This window comes from Crotalus tigris, unplaced genomic scaffold (genome assembly GCF_016545835.1).
Source record: "Crotalus tigris isolate CLP2741 ecotype Arizona unplaced genomic scaffold, ASM1654583v1 scf7180000024339.11422700, whole genome shotgun sequence".
In the NCBI taxonomy this organism is placed as follows: domain Eukaryota; kingdom Metazoa; phylum Chordata; class Lepidosauria; order Squamata; family Viperidae; genus Crotalus; species Crotalus tigris.
Genome location: NW_024100509.1, coordinates 4159897 through 4180902, shown reverse-complemented (window position 1 = coordinate 4180902; position 21006 = coordinate 4159897). Strand labels below are relative to the sequence as shown.

At 37.0% G+C, this 21006-nt stretch overlaps 1 protein-coding gene across 6 annotated transcripts in view; it reads right to left on the bottom strand.

Moving 5' to 3' along the window:
- The window catches only part of LOC120300239 (ankyrin repeat and KH domain-containing protein 1-like), a 128235-nt gene that overhangs the window by 14336 nt on the left and 92893 nt on the right, over positions 1-21006 (bottom strand). For all 6 annotated transcript variants that reach the window (XM_039325998.1, XM_039326001.1, XM_039326002.1 and 3 more), the window contains 7 exons: positions 19721-19837; positions 16619-16793; positions 15052-15505; positions 10135-10278; positions 9540-9650; positions 8106-8255; positions 6400-8009 (listed from right to left, as the gene is read on the bottom strand). In XM_039325998.1, the coding sequence (XP_039181932.1) occupies positions 6400-8009; positions 8106-8255; positions 9540-9650; positions 10135-10278; positions 15052-15505; positions 16619-16793; positions 19721-19837 (2761 nt within the window). The remainder of the gene's footprint in view (positions 1-6399; positions 8010-8105; positions 8256-9539; positions 9651-10134; positions 10279-15051; positions 15506-16618; positions 16794-19720; positions 19838-21006) is intronic.

The window sequence follows — 21006 nt, the reverse complement described above, 5'->3', positions numbered from 1 at the left end:
ACCAGTGGTGGCGAACCTAGGGCATGCGTGCCAGAGGCGGCACTCAGAGCCTCTCTGTTGGCACGAGCACCACCACCACCAATAGGTCTATCAGGCCGCCACCGCTGCCCAGAGCAGGAGCCCCGCCCAGCACAAAGGAGGCAAAGCGCCCGACTAGCAAGCTCGAGTAGAGGTGGTAGAGCAGAGGTCACCAACCATTGTCAATTGGTGGACTGGAAGAAAAGGGAGGGGAAAGCATTTTACATGTGTGTATGTGCGCACGGGGTCACAGCATGCACATGCTGCAAATGAGGCGGGGCTAGTGCCTGCGTGATACTCACTAGCCCTGCCCCATTCTTGCTTGGTGTAGTGCCTTGTATCTGCACCCCGCGGCACGGCGGTGGCCGTGCAGCACCTTGCAGCACGGTGGCCCATTTTTGCAGCCCTGGTTTTTGTGTGCCAGAGGCAGCACTCAGAAGCGCCTCCCTGCCCGCCCCGAGGGCACCACGATGCTGATGCGGCCCTGGCACTTTGTGATAAATAAGTGGGTTTTGGGTTGCGGTTTGGGCACTCGGTCTCTAAAAGGTTCGCCATCACTGTCATAGACTAATATTCTCCTATGAAAGTAGTTAGAAAACTAATTTTCTTTTCTTTTTTTGATAACAGTGTGGTAAAATATATGGTAAGTTTCTCTTCAAGATTTAAAACATCCAATTCCCACTTTAAAAGCATACCTGCACACTCATTAAAAAAAGTAACTATGTATTGGACCATACCTTCAGTGATATCACTACCACTCTATAATCACTGAAGGGTAAAAAACAAAACAGACATTTGGACTTATTGTGAAATTCTATTTTCTGAGTCTCACAAAGGGCATTTCACAGCTTCTCCTGGAAAGAGTAGGCGTGGTCCACAACTGCCTCTTCAGTCGAAGGAACCACCCTGCCTCTCATAATCAGACTGGAAAAGCAGGACAATCCCTCAACTCCACTGTCAAATGTTCTAAAATGATATCTCAAAACATGACTACATAGGGAGTTTGATGATAGCTGGCTAAACTTAAAAAAGAGTAGATAGGCTCATAGAAAAAAAAAATAAAATTCCAGGACAACTCCCAAACGTCCTATCTGTAGATATATGACTATGGCAGAAACTTTCTCTCTCCACAAGTTTCTTGAAGCTGATCTTGGAAGAATACCGCCTGTGAAACTCAATACCACATTTTGGAACCAAGAAAGGACTCCCTTAAAATTTTTCTTTAAAAAGGAAAATCACCTTGAAAGGCAGCTATAGTTGCCATTTTCCTAAATATAAAAGCAGTATAACCACTGGTGGCTATTTGCCCATGACTTCATAAGACAGGACTACTAGGCATAATTAATTGCCTAGAAAAAACAGAGGTAGAAATCTTAGTTTCCTGACTTTCTTGAAAAACTTATAAACATTGCTTTAGATTTCCCAAACTAGATAGGTGTCCTATCTAGAGAAAAGTCAATATATACAGTGAGGGAAAAAATTATTTGATCCCCTGCTGATTTTGAACATTTTCCCACTGACAAAGAAATGATCAGTTTATAATTGTAATGGTAGGTTTATTTTAACAGTGAGAGGCAGAACAACAACAAAAATCCAGAAAAACACATTTTAAAAACTTAAAAATTGATTTGCATTTTGATGAGTGAAATAAGTATTTGACCCCTTTGCAAAACATGATGTAGTACGGCGTAGTGTGTTATCAATTGTTTTCTTGGTGACTATGGTCCCAGCTGTCTTGACAAGATTCTCCTGTGTAGTTCTGGACTGATTCCTCAAAGTTCTATGATCACTGAAACTCCATGAGGTGAGATCTTGCATGGAGCCCCAGACCGAGGGAGATTGACAGTTATTTTGTGTTTCTTCCATTTGCGAATAATCGCACTAACTGTTGGCATCTTCTCACCAAGCTGCTTGGCGATAGTCTTGTACCCACTCCAGCCTTGTGTAGGTCTACAATCTTGTCCCTGGCATCCTTGGACAACTCTTCACTACAACGTGAAGGACTGAAATCCTGCAGCACCCGCAAGGTCCCCCTGCTCAAGTAAGCACCTGTACAGACTTGTCTGAAGTTTGCCAATGAACATCTGAATGATTCAAAGGAGAACTGGGTGGAAGTGTTGTGGTCAGATGAAACCAAAATCGAGCTCTTTGGCATCAACTCAACTCGCTGTGTTTGGAGGAGGAGGAATGCTGCCTATGACCCCAAGAACACCATCCCCATTGGCAAATATGGAGGTGGAAACATTATGCTTTGGGGGTGCTCTTCTACTAAGGGGACAGGACAACTTCACCGCATCAAAAGGACGATGGATGGGGCCATGTACTCTCAAATCTTGGGTGAGAACCTCCTTCCCTCAGCCAGGGCATTGAAAAAAGATCATGGGTGGGTATTCCGGCATGACAATGATCCAAAACACACAGCCAAGGCAACAAAGGAGTTGCTCAAGAGGAAGCACATTAAGGTCCTGGAGTGGCCTAGCCAGTCTACAGATCTTAATCCCATAGAACAGTACCAGGTACCAGGCCGCAGCATGCCAGCAACTGGTCCGCACAAACATGCAAAGCCCCATCCGTGGGACGTATGCAGCACAGAAAACCACACACTCTCCGGTCTGTGGAAAAACCTTTCTCCGTGGAACCAGTCCCTGGTGCTCAAAAGGTGATCTCTGCCATAGAAAATCTATGGAGGGAGCTGAAGGTTTGAGCTGCCAAAAGTCAGCCTCAAAACCATAATGACTTGGAAAGGATCTGCAAAGAGGAACAGGACAAAAATCCTTCCTGAGATGTGCGCAAACCTGATGGCCAACTACAAGAAACGTCTGATCTCTGTGATTGCCAACAAGGGTTTTGCCATCAAGTAGTAAGTCATGTTTTGCGAAGGGGTCAAATACTTATTTCATTCATTAACAGGCAAATCAATTTATAACTTTTTTGAAATGCATTTTTCTGAATTTTTTTTTTTTGTTATTCTGTCTCTCACTGTTAAAATAAATGTACCGTTACAATTACAGATTGATCATTTCTTTGTCAGTGGGCAAACGTATAAAATCAGCAGGGGATCAAATATTTTTCCCCCTCACGTATGAAGAATATGGGAGATTATCACATATAGTACACAACCAGTACTTGCCAGAATTTCTGGCAGCTCCTTTTGTGGCTGTAGGTCTCTTGGACCATTTTTATTCCTTGTTTTTTCATCAATTTTGGAGGGTCATCCAATTCTTGGTAATGTGCTATATTTTCTCCACTTGTTGATCACTGTTTTTTTTCCATTGTGTTTCATACTATATCTGATACTTGGAAATTATTTATACCTTTCTCCTGACTGATATCTTCCAACAACCCCTTTGATGTTTTATAAGCTCTTTGCAGATCATGATTTTTGCTGTAAGAAGCAACTGAGTAAACATCAGAAAAATCCTACTAGAACAGCTGAACTTTATATGTTTATATATAACTTTATATATCAGTCACTTTAATTGATGCTAGGTATATACTGACTACTATTTAACATCAGTTTGAATGTGATTGGTCAATTTTGAACATATCCACATTCCTACTTATAAGAGGGTGTGCAAATTTATGCAACCATGTTATTGAAAGTTTTTTTATTTTTCCCCTTTAGAATTTCAGATTGTTTTCAATTGAACTGTACAGCTTATAAGGTTTATTAAAGGTGGAAAAAAACTCTGATTTATCTTGGTCTGATATTTTAACATCTCAAAACTTGACATTTTAACAGGTGTGTGTGTCCACATTATGTGCTTCAAGAATTGCACAACTATTCTGTGAAATGTTTTTGTAGTCTTGAACTTGATAATAGACAAATCTTTTAAACTGTTATTAAGCTTTGTTTATTCATTATTCTGCAGATGCAGAATGTACAAATCTGTTTTTGAAATTCCATGGGAAAAAGGCCAAAAACAGAAGCCTGTTACATACTGTTTGATCCACATATTTACCATCATATATCTGACTCTTTCTTTCTTATTAAATATGCCAAGATTTTTTCCTTCCAATAAGATCAAACTGTTCTATCATAACTTTTTTTTATGCTATTGAGGCTATAAGAATAATTCTCTGACTTATTGACGAAGGACAGATAGCCAGCAGATGTTATCTCCGAACCACTGTACCACATCTTTCATAACTCCTGGAGCACCAGGGAAGTACCTGAGGATTGGAAAAAAGCTGATGTGGTTCCCATCTTCAAGAAAGGAAAAAAAACAGACCCAGGAAACTACAGACCAATCAGTTTAACATCAATACCTGGGAAGATCCTAGAAAAGATAATCAAAAAACAGATCTGCGAACAACTAGAAGCAAATAAAGTCATAAATAGTAGCCAGCACGGGTTTGTTAAAAACAGATCATGCCAAACCAATCTTATTTCATTCTTTGATAAAGTGACTAAACTGTGGACGTATATACTTAGATTTCAGTAAGGCATTTAATAAAGTAAACCACAACCTACTCCTTGGTAAGCTAGAAAAAGGTGGAATAGACAACATCATCACCAGATGGATTTGTAGCTGGCTGACTACTCAATGAGTAGTCCTCAACAGTACTACATCCACATGGAGAAAAGCAAGCAGTGGGGTACCACAAGGCTCTGTCTTAGGCCCTACAGTACTCTTCAATATCTTCATCAATGACTTAGATCAGGGAATTGAAGGGGAGAACACATCAAATTTGCAGATGACACCAAACTGACAAGAGTAGCCAACACCCCAGAAGACAAACTCAGGATCCAAAAAGATCTTGACAAATGTGAACAATGGGTCCTATACAATAAAATGAGTTTCAGTGTGGAGAAAAGCAAAGTTTTACATTTAGGCAGGAAAAATCAAAGATAGAAGTACAGATTGCGTGAGACCTGGCTCAAAAACAGTAACTGTGAGGGACCTTGGAGTCCTATTGGACGATCACTTGACTATGAGCCAGCAATGTGCAGTAGCAACCAAAGAAGCTAATATAATCCTGGGTTGTATAAACAGAGGCATAGAAACAAGAACATGCGAAGTATTAGTACCGCTTTATAAAACCCTAGTAAGACCACACCTGGAATACTGCAGGCAATTTTGGTCACCATATCATATGTTGAGAGTTTGGAAAAAGTACAGAGAAGAGCAACTAAGATGATCAAAGGCCTGGAGACTAAAATATATGAAAAACGGCTACGGGACTTGGGTTTGGCTAGTCTAAAGAAAAGAAGAAATAGGGGAGACATGATAGTAGTATTCCAGTATCTAAGGGGCTGCCACAAGGAAGAGGTGGTCACATTATTCACCAGAGCAAAGGACGAGAAATAATGGTTGGTAACTGATCAAAGAGAGAAGCAACCTGGAATTAAGGAGAAACTTCCTGACAGGAAGGACAATTAACCAGTGGAGCAGCTTGCCTCCTGAAATCGTGGGTGCTCCATCACTGGAGATTTTAAAGAAGAGACTAGACAGTCACCTGTCTGAGATGGTATAGGTTCTCCTGCTTGAGCAAGGGGCTGGACCCCAAAAATTTATATTCTACTTTTAGAAAGTGCAGACACTAATTTTCAGAGTCAAAAAGTACTGTGATTGCTAGGGATACACTTCTAAATACTTCAAGGGCACATGCTTCCATTTCCAGTGCAACTAGCAAAAATGATAATTCTTCTCTGCAAGGGGACTATTAACAACTGAGAGAATGTGTGTGTGTGTAAAATATGAAAAACCAACCAGAAGAATATAGTTCAGGCAGAATATGGCTGAATGATCAGTGAAGTGAATGAAAGCACTCTATGCAGCAACATTTTCTTGCAGGTCTCAGATGACCATAATATGTACGTTTTCCAGCAATAGTTCAACAGATTTTTATCCTCCCCCTTTGTTTTTCCATTCTGAAACTTTTTAAACAGGCAATCAGCCTCACAGCACCCTTCCCCATGCTAGACAAGCTGGACTGAAACAATTACTGCAACCACTGAGGGCTGCTTCCTAGGAATATACGAATTATTATTCAACAGCTGGACAACTCTAGTTTGTAGTACTATTAACAATAAAAACATAACATGTAAATAGAAAATGAAAATCAGACTGAAGAGGCAAATAGCAAAGTTAGATAGAAATCTAAAAAGTTTTAAGTAATTTCTGAAACAAGTCAAAATTTTCAGCAATTCACGGGCTGATTTACTATTACATTTCAACTTATTTCCCACATCCTTTAATGAAATTAAATCACCTTAAATGATATCAACCAAATAGAAAGAGTTAAAGATCCAGCATAATACCTTCTCTATTTCTTTGGCTCAGGATAAGCGATAATTTTCTGCAAATAGTTTTAGTTATACTGCACAGACCACAAACTCTCCTTTCCTCTTTTTCATATGGAAACTTAGCAACTTACCTACAGGACTTGTTGAAACTCTCTGAGAAGGAGGTCGGAACCCTGGAGCCTTAGAGTTATCAGGATGTACACTTTCCATGTGCCCCAATACAGAGTTACTCAAGAAAGTAGACTGGACAGTGAAAGATTGATCTGCTGCTCGTGTGGACAGTGGGCAATCTCCCCATCCTTGGTTAGCTGGCATCTGGTTACTATCAAAAAGACTGCTAAAGTGATTAAAGAGCGTTGCTGGCCCAAAGGTAGGAGGCAAAGGTTTGTTTGATGGATTAATATGCATCTGAGAACCATTCATAATGTTCATGGGTGATGACAAGTGAACTGTAGTAGATGGACCTTGAGACGGTGTTAAAGGTACGGCATTTGTAACAAAAACAGACTGGGTTTCTTGATGGAGATTTGCATTTGGTACCATTGAATAAAAAGAGCCTCTAGGCTGCATTCTGTGAGAAACTCTTGGTGCTGGTACAGCTAACTGAGGTAAATTACCATTGTCCTGATTTTCTGAAGCAACCGATCTAGGCGATGATAAAGTTAATGGAGCAGATTCTGAACTTGAAGAAAAAGGCATAGTTATGGGAGGACTTAATTCAGGCATGTTAGCTGGCAGTGTTTCATTTGAGACATTATCTGGAGGTGCAGGACTGCTGGACGTGCATGACTCTAGGACTCCTGGGCTGTTGCAAGAGATGATGCTGCTGCTAGTAGCAACCGATGATGACACACATGCAATGCCAACAGAGTGTTCTGGCGCTGATGCCTTCTCTTTGGGTACTGAAACAGGAGGAATAGCATCTGTTTTAAGTGCAGATTGCTGTGCCTGTGGAGCATTAGTGAGTAAAAATGTCGTGGGAACATTCCCAGTATTTTCATGTGCAGGAGAAGTTGAAGGCAGTGTGCTACATGTTGTCGTCACAGTTGAGATCGCTGTCGTCATGGTACTTGTTTTAGGAATGCAAGCAAACAGCTGCTTCCTGACTGATGATGGAGTCCGATTATTTGTCACACAAAGTGGCTGAGAGGATGGAACTGCTGAAGAGACACCACCAGGACTGCTAGAAGCTAAAACTGTAGATTCAGACTGTAAAATACTACCATTCTGGTTACCTATGCGATTTGAACTGTTATGCTTTGGAGAGCTATTTGTGCTGCCTGGGTTAACTGGTCTCACTGGGAATGGTCCCCAGGTATTTGCAGAGGTTGAAAATGTTCCTCCAAACTGGGCCATAGGTAAACGAGGGTGTCGAATTTGTTGCATAGTTTGAGCAGCCAATAAAGCAAAGTGAGGATGGGAATAAGCTAAAGGTAAAGAGACTGGAAAAGAAGAACGCACATTTGCTGGGACATTTTTGCTTAATTTGTTAGCAGACTGGAAAGTAGATAGTGTTGATGACTGAGACGTGACAAGAGATGAAGCTCCAATAGAAAATGAGTTTTTGTTTGAAGCTGAAGCAGTACTGACGCCAGATGAAAAATTAGTATGGATTGATTTAGTGCTGGAAACAGGTGTTCTTATATGAGTTTTAGGAATTAAATCTTCCAGTTCCTTAGCAGGATCTTGAATAAGGGCATTAATAAGTTGTACTGCATATCTTGTTGATTCTGTTCCACCCCTGAAACAGAGAAAGTTATGTCATTTGTAAAACACAATTCTTGTTTAGCACAACTTAATCCAACTGAAAATCAAAGCAAAATCTTATGAACTCTACCTTATGGTGATCATTCTTTCTCCATTTTTATCTTTTTGCTTATCCACATCAATGTGAGCACCGGTAACATCCTGAATTGCTGTGATATTGCACCCACCTCTTCCCATTATTCGAGATACAACTGATGCTGGAACAGACAGCTTCTTTGACCTAAACATTAAAGTTTGCAATTATGTTTCTTGGCAGGCTTTATTATTAACAAATATAAATAAATTCTGCACTATAGATAAATGCATAATGGGGGAGGGGTGGACGATCTGTTGAACTTTTCAATCTATTAAACTTACAGAACAAAACTCAAGGCACTGCTCTTTTTTATTTAATAATTACTATCAAAGATATTTCTAGGTTTTGAAATGAATCTTCAGTTAATTTGATTTTTTTTAGTGATTACTACTAAAGTTAACTCATATTTAAAGTACTGAATTTTAGATGAGTAGCTCATCTCACTTCTCTTCTCAGCCAGGGCCTTTATAGTTAATAATCAAACTCCATAATCACTGTAAGTTTAAACCAAATCTAACAGTGATGTACCATATAATTTGAAAGCCATACAGCTGTGAAATATTTACATACAGTGATTACTTCTCTATATGATTACATGGGACAAGAACAGTGATCAAGGGACTGGAAGCCAAGAGGCTGCAAAAATACAAACGAAGAGGAGTTTTATAGCACTCTTCAAGTAGGAGAATACCACAGCTTGGTCCTTAATGACTGTAACTTAGATCAATAAATATTTCAAAATTATAGGAAGATAAATTTTGAGTGAATGCTAGAGGCCAGATAGGTTCTTGTCTGAGATGGTTTAGTCTATATTATGATACTGATGTTGGTTAGACTTCATAGTCTAAACCCTGTGATTCAAGGATTCTAAGAGACTGTCAAACACTAATTTTGCCTCTATATTCTAGATTTTCTTATTCTCTGAAGTTTCTGACAGGTATCAAGGTTTATTACCAAACTGGAAACACAAATTTTGAAACTTCAAATTATTTTAGATATATCTCAGAGAATTAGTTGCATAATTACAATGCTACAAATCATTTTAATCTTATTTACCTATTGATCACATTGCCAGCAGCAGGAATCTTAAATTTTGCTTTCAAAACTAAAAATTATTCATATTATTTTCACTCATTTATCAAAATGATATTTTGCTCTATTTACTCATTTCAATTTTTTAAAAATATGACATTAAAAGCTTTCATCAGTTATAAAAATTAAAATTCCCAATTATTCCTCATATACATCACGAATTCTTACTCTCCTTAATTTTCATACAGTGATATGAAAATATGATATCAGTCTCTTCATGTTCCTCACTGCAATAATTGCTAGGGCTCTAAACAGCATCAATGTTCAATCATAACTTTGCTTTTACTTATTCTTAATTCTAATACACAATTTTAAATTGAGTGCACTCCAGTATACCTTTTTGCTCCTGAACAGCAGCGTCCTCCCCTTTGCAACTGAAATTGTTCAACTGGAGTTGACTGTAGAGGGTTGCTAGGGGATGTATCTTTCAGAACTCTGCCCACTTGCCTGTGAAGTAATAAAAAATGCAGTTTCATAGGCAACAAAGAAACAAGCTACAGCTTTTAATCAGAAAACCCAGATACAGGCATGACAGCCAGCTGGATGATTTTGGGCCAGTCACTATATGAACCTCACAGTGTTGTTGATATGGGAAAAATAAGAGGCAGGAAACCAGACCAAAAAGGGGCCAGATAACCCACTTCCTCCAAAATTCTTCAAAGCTGCAGCATCATCTTCTCAGCAACCTTCATTAGAAAAGTAAGGTTCTTCTTAACAAAGAATTCACTGCTCCCAGGATGCAACTGAATTGTACCTTTTAGGAATATCTGGCTACCCAGAAGCAACACTGGTCCAATATACAGTAGAAGTGCTTGAATTTACACTTCTAAGTATATATTTTAAGTTTATCCACTAGCAGGATAAACTTATGAAATCAACATGAAATGACATACTCGCGTAAGACTTGCATTTCATGAAGCTGAAAACATACCTTCTTACTACTTCTTTCCATCCTTCTTCTCTCTTTTGCCCTCTTTTTGGGCTAGTCAGATTCAGCTTTATATTTGGAGATGTCAGAGGCAAGGATACTGGTTTATAATTTGTTGCTAAGCTTGAATTAGCTTCCCCTTCAACTCTAAACATAAAGATAATGCAGTAATTAACTATTTGTAACTAAACCCTGGAAAACCCCTGTTTACATATAATAGAATTGTTTACTTTTACCTTCCTTCTTCAAATGATCATTTGTGCGTAGAGATTACCTCTCCGGTGAAGAGCACCATTGTATAGGTAGTCCTCAACTTACAACAGTTCATTTAGTGACTTACAACAGCATTGAAAAAAGTGGCTTATAACAGTTTTTCACATGACCGTTGCAGCATCCCCCTGGTCACATGATCAAATTTCAGATACTTGGCAACTGACTCATGTTTATGACAGTTGCAGGGTCCCAGGGACATGTCATCATCTTTTGTGACCTTCCGACAAACAAAATCAATGGGGATGCCTGATTCATATAACAACTGTGTAACTAACTTAATAACTGCAGTGATTCATTTACTGGCAAGAAAGGTCATAAAATGGGGCAAAACCGACTTAATAAATGTTTCATTTAGCAACAGAGATTTTGGAGAAACACGGTAAATGCAATCACCATTATTACTCTTTGTAGAATTTACTGATGGGAAATAAGAAAGCAATAGCAAATGTATTCATGAAGATGAACATTTAATGTGACTTGCACAAAGGCATTCAGATGCAACATGAACAACTGTTGCATAGTCAAATTTCATAGATATTTCCTTAAAAGAATGGTAACTTTCCTTTCCTAAAGGAAAAGTAAAAATAATCTTCCAACAGAAAAGAAAACATGATATCAGGAGTACACAAATACTGACATATTAAGCAGAAATGACTGCTCTCAAAAATAAGACTTTGACAGTACAATTTTAATTAGATTAAGTAGCTATCAATTCAATTTGCTTAAGCATCAACTAGTGACACCCATGGATAGGCCAGATGATTAATACTGAGCAAATCACTAAAGCATTTTTGAATAATATGTCAAAATCATTATCAAATAGGGGGAAACTATAAGATACCTCTCCTTAATATAATATACAAATTGTAATATAATAAAACACCTTACACTGTAGCTTTACACTTCTTCAAAATTTTGCAAATGGCCATGCCTGCAAGGTTTTCAGTATAGCTTGTTTTATAGAAATTCAGTGTTGGCTGAAAAATTAAGATCTTTGGAGGGATTCTGAAGTATCCAAAACAGGCATGTCAAACTTGCGACGTCATGTGACGTCGCGCAACGTTATCGGGCTGGTTTTGCCATTGCTGGCAATGGGGTGGGCGCAGCTTCCACATGACGTGTGTGGCCCACGGGCCGGCAGTTTGACACCCCTGATCTAAAAGAAAAAATTCTGCCAAGCAATTTTCCATTAAGAGTTCAATGGTCCCTTTGTGTAGGCCAGTGGTGGCAAACCTATGGCACGGGTGCCAGAGGCGGCACTCAGAGCCCCCTCTGTGGGCACACGCACTGTCGCCCCAGTCCTAGGCCTTCAGCTGGGTTTTCTGAAACCTTTTCGCTTTAGGCCTCTGCCGCCATGTGCAAAAAAAAAAAAAAAAAAAGTTCAATCAGTCAATTTCAACTTCTCACAGGGAAAAAAAAAGATCTTGCAAAGTTGGAATTGATTGAACTTTTTAGTCCCACCCAGTCTGCCAATACCACCATAGCCACGCCCACCCGGCACTCAGTGATGCATAAGTGGGTTTTGGGTTGCAGTTTGGGCACTCAGTCTCTAAAAGGTTCACCATCACTGGTGTAGGCGGTCTGAAATATTTACATTAAAGAAATATAAAGGATTACTGAGACCGAAAATACCCACTTGTGTTAATGCATGAGATCTTCTCGTGAGAATACAAGGTGATGTATTTTCACCTAGTCTTTTCAAACAGGTATCATGCGGAGCACAAAGAGGCAAGAATCAGATTGCCAAATGCTATTTTACTCCTGTATATGGATTATAAAATCCCAGGCTACCATTAGATGGAAAAACATTTAAGAGCTTTCTACTTCTCTTTGCTGCCATTCAATGACTGTTTGAATTTCTGCAGCCCAGACACACAACCCAGATAAGGCCACCAGAACATTTATCTAAGATGAAGAGCATGAAGGACTCTAAATTTCATAAAGATATTGCTGATAGTTTTTCCCAGATTCTTTAGCAACATACAACAAGCTTTTTAAAAGGGGTATAAATATTCCATAGCTCTAAAACTGTAGAAAATATAACACAATTGTTGAATGTCACAGGAAAATACAAAAAAAAAAAAAAATCAGAATCTTAAGTAATCAAGAATTTTTCTAACAAATATTACAGTGGTGAGGTCTGTGATCAAATTACATTTATGTAATATTTTGGGCTTTGATTACAAATATATTTCAGACAGGAATGCAAGAAATATTTAACCGTAAATGTATTTTTATATCAGGTAAAACCGACCACCCAACCAACCAAAAGGTTATCTGCACATTTTTTTAGTACTTTAAAAATGATTAACAATGCAGTTCCTGGAGTTCTGGAGGAAGAATGATGGATGACTCCATAAAAAGTGGAGCAGATGCATGGTGAAGAATCTCTCCAGACAAAGAAAGGATGGGAGATCACCAACAAGCACTGCAGAGAAGTGTTTTTATGAGACCAGCACAAGACAACAGTCTTTGGCAGGTCTGAGCACTGGGAGACGAGGGAACAGCCATCTTGCTCAAACCACAGCCAGCCTCTTTAAAAGGACACTTAGGTTTGCATACTTCCTTTTTAAATCACATTAGGAAATTGATTTTATTGACTTGTTAGAAATCTTTGGATTGACAACTGGGTGATGAAAGAATGAAAGAAAAAACTACAAGCTTAAAACTTTTAAGAATTGAAATAAATATTAGCAAAAAGTTGATTTCAGAAAGTTACAAATGGATTAAGGTTCCAGATAAATATAGATAAGATTTAGGAATTAATTATAAAGAATCTTCCCGTAGGAGAGTCAACTTGTTTTGAATTTTTTCTAAGACATCAAAAAGATAAACATTTTTAAAAATTGGGTACTAGAGAGAACTGAAGATTTTAATTAAGAGAAAAAAGATAAATTTGATTAACAACTACAGAATGATGCAAAATATTGTAACGTTGGAAATACTGAAGGATACTTTTGAAAAAAAAAGAATAAGAAGTTAATGATAATAGCAAAGTTTGCTTTTATGGACAGAATGTATCCAAAAGATGTTTTGGGAGAAATGTTAGAATAGGAACAAATTTTATCTGAAAAAAAAACCAAAAAACCAAAACAGAATAGTTGACACTGAAAGTGGATCTAAACTGACAAGCTACAAGAATGTAACTGAAAAAGATGTTTCACTGGATATACAAAAGTAAATGGTTGATGCTTTAAACATCAAAAAGAAATTACAAATAAAAAACCAAGAGAATGACCTGAGTTAATTCTTTTATACTGAATTTACAAAAGAAGTTTATTAAAGCTTGGATGAATCTTGTGAGAAGGGGTAAAAAACAAGTTCTATGACATTACTTGAATGGACTAAATATATTACATTATTTCTGGAGACTTTTAGTGGACTTTTACTGACACCAGGACTGAAATGATGGGACACAGGTGTGATGAATGTTGGAAGTCCTTCCTTCCATTTTTCTCTTCCTTTGCACTTTTTACTTTTTCTTTTTACCCTTTTCTCTTTCAGTTTGCATTAGTTTTTACTATTGCAATTATAACCTTTAATATTTTTTTAAAAAAGCACTGTGTTTCCCAAACTGTACTGAAGCATCCTAGAAAAGTATACTGAATTCATGGTGGTGCCACAGGATATTTAAACTTTCAAGAGAAATCCAGCAGTACAGGTAGCCCTCAACTTATGATCACAATTGAGCCCCAAATTTTTGTTGTCAAGTGAGACAGTTGTTAAGTGAGTTTTGCTCCATTTTATGATCTTTGCTACAGATGTTAAGTGAATCACTGCAGTTAAGTTAGTAACATGATTGTTAAGTGAATCTGGTTTCCCCAGGGACTTTGCTTATCAGAAGGTTGGAAAAGGTAATCACGTGACCTTGGAACACACTAACTATCATTAATCAGTGGTTTGCCAAGCGTCTGAATTTTGATCACATGGCCATGGGGATGCTGCAAAGATCGTAATTATGGAAAATGGTCGTAAGTCACTTTTTTTCAGTGCAGTTGTAACTTGAACAGTCACTTAATGAACTATTGTAAGTCGAGGACTACCTCTACTTAACATTTATTGCACATTACACAAAACTACAAAGTGTGGTGAGATATTAATAGTGCTATGAATGAAGAATGTTTGGGAATTTCAGTATTAACACAATGCAGTAAAAATTATGTGATGCTTACTAGGCAAATCCAACAAAAGTGTACCGCTCTCTTATATTAGAAGAGTCATAACACATTTTTTTCTTAATTGGTTCCTCAAATGAAAAGACTGATTTGAAATGGAATAATACAAAATATAAGAAAAAGAAGCAGACAGCAAAAACCTAAGAGTCAAGTAAAAACTTGACTGAAGAATTATTATTATAACTACTACTACTATTATTATTATTACCCTTTCTTTTCTTTAAATAAAAAATAGATATACTTGGCAAATCTTGTCTTAGTCAACAATAATTTCTGTGTTGTTCATAACCAGAAAGAATTGGCAAAGTGAAATTCCATAATCAACATTTTGGGATCTATAATGTTTGAACTCTTTCCCTTCTAGCACTCAAAATGTTAGTTGTTGGGGTGGTGGTATGCATTGAAGGTTAAAGGAGAAAGAGTCATTTTACAGCATTAATGAAGTGACAGGAAGATAAGTTTCATAACTCACCTGGTTTGAACTTTGGAAACTGAGGAGTTACTCTTATCTTCCTGAGAAGGGAGCAGTACAGAGGCATATCGCTTATCACCTGAAGAATGTGTGTCCATAGTGAAGTTCAGTTCTTGGCTTTTACCACTGCTGCTTTCACTATTGCAATCCGTGCTGTCTAAGTTGTCAGAATCACTATTCCCACCAGCACTACCACCTCTTGGCTCACCATTAATCTTGTTTTTATCTGCTTTTTGCTGTGCTAGACTTATATGCTGATCTGGCAAAATTATCTGCACATTTTGAGGAGTGTCCTTCGTTTTATTCTTCTTATTTTTTCTATTTGTGCTCGGAGTTGTTATCACATTGGCTCTCTTCTTGCCAAAAGCATTTGTAAAAGTAGCTGAAGTTGCAGATATTCCAATAGTAGTTGTAGTAGTTGCACTTGGAGGCTCCAAAGGAATTTCTGAATCAACTAAAACAAGCACATTACAAAGGTTTAGACATTTACTAGTTAGAACAGTGATTTTTAGAAATATAATACAGACTGCATTATTTTGTACTACAATGTCCAAAGTGGAATATTTTTCTCTAGCTTAAACCAGATTCTAAAGAACCTGGTACTTGATCCTGTAATAGCTAAACCAGACTGACTTGGTTAATAACCGGATGGAGACCATCACAAACATTTAGGTGGTAATTTAGGCTGCTAATTTGAAAAAACAAATACTTCAAAATATGGCAATGGCAAATCACTTCTATATTGTTGTGAAGAAAGCTACATGGATGCATCCATGAGAATTCAGTGGATTTGGGGGGCTCTTCACTTTTTAATATCAACTTGAATGGAAATGGAAGGCATAAAACTTATTTTTTAAAAATAACTTGTTACTTAAAAATGTGCTTCTTAGTTTTATATTTATCAGAAGACCAATACAGAGTAATAAACTGAAAACAAGGTAAAAGTTTACAATATGAAAACGAACAATTAAAATGCTATATATTACCTGAAATGAGAAATAAATAATTGAATCAGAAAATTGAGGGCAAAAGGTACAGCTCAAAACAGGGAGAAAAAAAGCATTATCTGGATTTATTTTTTAAACTTAGTCCAAAATAGGAAACAGCTCTAACATCCCTTTGTCCTTAGAATTTCAGAAGAGCTGGAGCAAGGATTCACTGTATTCATACTATAGAAAGATATGCTAGGGTGGTTTCCAGCCACTATGATCACATGAAAATTTTATCAGGTCACAAGTATCCTGAGAAAGCAGTATCACACAAATAGGGAAATAATTATTTAAGACAGCAAAACATCTCTATCTGAAAGACCTGGATAAACTGTTAAATAAGTAATATGAGAAATATACACTGTACAACTGATGATAGTTTAGCAAAAGACTTGCTTGGCTATTCTAATGAACTTGCCATTTACATTTTAGGGAGTATAGGTACATTTAAGAACATATAATTTAAACCAAGGGCTAAATGTTTGGTTCCCAAATAATGGAAAGATGTTTGAAAATGCAGTCCATAAATATCAGAAGGCCATTTATGATTTAAAGAGAGTATGAATTGAGTCCCTCACCATCATCATCATTCTCCTCTTCCTCCTCATCTTCTTGAAGCTCTAGTGTTTCCTTTGGTTTGTGTTCCTCATCTTCCTCCTGTTTTCGTTTCTGTTCTTCTTTTTTCTTCTTTCTCTTCTCTTTTCTCTTCTCTCTTTTTGCGGCAAGAGCCTGCTTTCTACTCTCTTCTCTTGACTATAAAAACATTGACAATGTATAGCATACATACATACATACATACATATTGTTTTCTTAAGGTTTTTAATGTAATGCAAACACAAATAGGCAAAGAATGTGGAATTATTCTCATTTATTTCCCTTTTTTCAACAAACCATACTGCATGTAAAGTTAGCCTCTCAAGTACTAGTTACAAGTTATATATTTGTTTAAGTATATTCCTCTCTTTCCCCACAAGTTTCCACTTACAGTTTTTCTCCATAAAAATAAATGTGGGTAATCTTTTGGGTTTAGAGATAGCGATTGACCTAGAAACATTTGGTAAACATTCATGGCTAAGTGGGATTTGTATCTGAGTCTTCCTGACTGTATTTTATGTCAGGTGTTCTCAGACCTTTTCTGTGACTTCCCCTTCATTAATAAAACAATTTCATTCAAGTTAAGGCTGGGATATAAACAAATAAATAACTTCCTTTTAATAATTAAATGTTAATCTATATAAAATAAAACAGTGATAGAAACTTGCAATTTCATAACATGAAACTTTTCATTGGAAATAATACATCTAGTTTTTCATTACAAAGACAGATTTTCATTATCCCATGCTGGCCTTGGAATTTGGGAGTCAAAATCCACACATTTATAGTTGCTGAGTTGAGAGACACTGTTTTAATTAATATTTTTCCTTTAAAGCAGCAACTATAGAAAATTCTGATTTTGTTACTGGCTTGTCCAGGCTGTGCAAGAGAAAATTCTGTTAGCCTCCATACATAAACCTGGAGCCTATAATGGCTAACAAGGCTGTCAGTATTTTGAAGTAAAATGAACACAAGTACAATCAGAAATTCAAGTTGGTATGTGTACAAGCCATCAAACTGTGTCCCAGGATTTACTTGAACTTATTAGTACATGTTTATGATTTGGTTCAGATTTACATTCTAATGAAGCTTATTTAATCAGCTTTTCTGAGACAGTCAAGTTTTGCTTAAAAGTTTAAGTTAAATTTTTCAATTATACACTTACTTTTTTAGCAATGTAAGAAATTACAGCTTAATTTTTTATTGCTGGACATTCATAAAGGTCCATCAAGGTACTGATAATATTAAAATTCAAGTTAACAAGTTTAATTTAAAATACAGAGAATAAGGCAGCTATTATTTCTTTCAATCCTGAATTTTTAGAGACATTTTGATGTATTACAAATCTTATTAAATCTTTCAGTTTTCTGTATTTCCATAAACATGAGTAGATAAACCTGTATAATTAGCAACTGTATACTTTTTAAAAATTTATATCATAGTATAAATAAAGGAAGCCTACCAGTGTGGAAGTAGAAATTTTTACTATGTTAAAGATACTGTGGTAGGTAAGGCAGAATATCACACACTGCTGTATTCATGTGACATGTAATGTTTATTAAGTAACTCAAAAACAAGTATTTTCTTACTGCATAAATTTGACAATCATATATGATGCCATTATATCTCAGTAAAAGTTCTAGAATTTTAAGGTTTAGGTTGTTCTGTTTCTTTTGTTTATTGTGAGATTAATGACTTCTACGAAAATTTTCTCAACTGGCAAGTTGGAATTTGTCTTCAATTCAGGTAAAAATGAAGATGATCTACAGATCCTCTCAGGATTTGGGTGAATGTATATGCAACTAAAATGAATTTACTGCAGAATGAATGTATGCTGTTGGGAGTTCTTACATTTCTCCATGTCCAAGTTGGGAATATATTTAATTATACTTTCACAATAAATGCCATATGAGTTTGTCCTTTTTTACTTATTTTAATTCTATTGTATAAGATGTCTAGAGTCATTTTGTGATCAAAGTGGCATATAAATTAATAAAATGTATGAATAAAATGTTAATCATCTAAACAATTTTCTTTGATAGGGTCAATTTTAAGGGACATTGAAGTTATTAGTGCAAAATATAACTTGAATAAAGCATAAAAGATTTTCTCAGATTTTCTATTGCATCTATGGCATCAAAGTATAATGGCTTTTCACTATAGAGATAAATGACCACAATTCGTTGAGCAAAGCAGACATTAAGCAAAATGCCATGTGACTACTTTGTTCAATAAACAGTATCGATATTACTGGTTGCAGTTATTAAACAATCTTGGGGGTTGTTAAGCGGAGTTCATAGTAAGTAAGCTCAGAATAGGCCATCCATTGCCCCTCTCCATCTAGATGCTAAAAATCCTCTCTGCTGAATTTCAAGCCAGATTTTCAGCCCACAAGCGGAAAGACACTTGCACGTAGCCTGCACAGAACCTCCCCTACTCCCCTGATGCATCCCACACATCTTATGTTAACCCACTGCCTTTTCACTGAGGAGATGAAAATCCTCCCTGCCAAAACCCAAGCAGGATTTTCAGCTCCTGAATAGAGAGACACTCAAACGGCCTGCACAAGATCTCCAGAGTGTCCTTCACCCATCCTGAGGCTGCCTATGCTGCCTCTCTGCTCAGTGACTGAAAATCCTGCTTGCATTTCAGCTCCCTCGAATCACTGAAGGCTGGCTAAAAGAACTGCCTGCTGAAGAATTTCAGCTCTGTGCAAGCAAGCATGGAGTTGAAATCCTTCGAGAAAAAGCTTTCAGTCAGAGACAAGAGGGAGTCCTCTTGGCAGGCGGCAGCAGCATCTTGCAATTTTCCCTACTGGCTTCCCCGCTGACTTTCTGGAGATGCTGGCAGACTGTGGGGCACTTGGCACCTGGTTGTTAAGGTTGTCAAGCACTTAGATTGTGCCCGTGTGTTTGTCATGTGTGTGTGTAATGTTGTATGACGGTCAGAAGTGTTTTACAGGCTGTAAAGCACCCTTTTCAAAGGCCTTTGTTAATTCAAATCATTGTTAAGTAAGCAGTCATAACTCAAGGACTATCTGTAAACAGAATATTATTTAAGAAAGATGATGTAATTGTATATCTCACCTTTTCCAAATCTAGCTCTTTCAATAGGATGCTTGCATTCTTGTTTGCTTCAGCTGCTTGTTGGTCCTTAGCCTTCACAATGGTTTCAACACACTGGTGACACTTTTTCAATAATTCCTTTTCATTTAAAAAATGTTTTGCAGAAATTTAAGACAGAGTACTCAAAATATATTCACAGTAGCTTGCACTACAACTTCATCTATGTTAGGAATACATAACATTTTTGGTATGAGGGTTCTACTTTTCTTTTGTTGGTATGCTGGCCTCACATTAAAAAAAAAAAAAACAAAAAACAAAGCCCAGCACACACTAGGAAAGAAACTAAAGTTCACTGTGAAATAGTTAAATTAATTCAAATCAGTTAACAATACTCCACAATTCTCTATTAATTAGGAGCTGCCCAGAATTTGGTATAAAGTGGGTGGATATATATAACTTATACCACCCCAGACAAACGTTTTTCAATCTTTTCTTGAAAACTTCCAGCAAGGGAGCACCCACAATGCTCCCTAAAGTATATTGAATTAGCTCTATGTATGGTAACTGCTACAACAAAATTACATGCACTGAAAGGTTCTCTCTGATGCCTTCAATGGAAGAATAATTTACAAGCTGTGGGAATATGCCTTGATGTCTGGTATAACTTTCTACCTTAAAAAGTAAATCAAACATAGATTTCAATTCAAACTGGGAACTATTCTTAGATTATAGAATCTATAATTGTGTTGACTATGGTCTTTATTACTCATTATTAGCTTAGGTTCAATAGTGAATCTTAGTCCCTTGCCATGACATATATAGTGTCTCTACTTTTTTTACACTTCCCCTTACCACAAATCTCTATCTCTCCCCCCTTCTTTTGTGTTGTTTCTCCTAGAAGAAAGGAAAATCTAAGTGTGTACATCTGGTTTGTTATGTGTGAAAGAATGCTTGGTATATGCAAACAGAAGATCTATAAACATTATAAATGGGTATTTATTTTATGGGCAATTTTACTCTGTTGCTATTAAATTTAATTACATTAACATGCTATTTTGTGCAGGAAATGGATCTTGTTGTCCAGCTACCAAAATTAAACAGGGTATGGGCTGATCAGTACTAGTACAGGAGACGTTTTATAGCTGTAGAACCAGGAACTTCTACAGCTGTAGGTCAAATTAACATCTCAAAAGAAAATTAACAACAAATTCTGCATTGTTGTCAAGAAAACAACATGGATAGAACACAACAACAGAGGGAACCTTGGAGGTCTTCTAGTCCAATCCCTGCACAAGCAGGAGACCTCA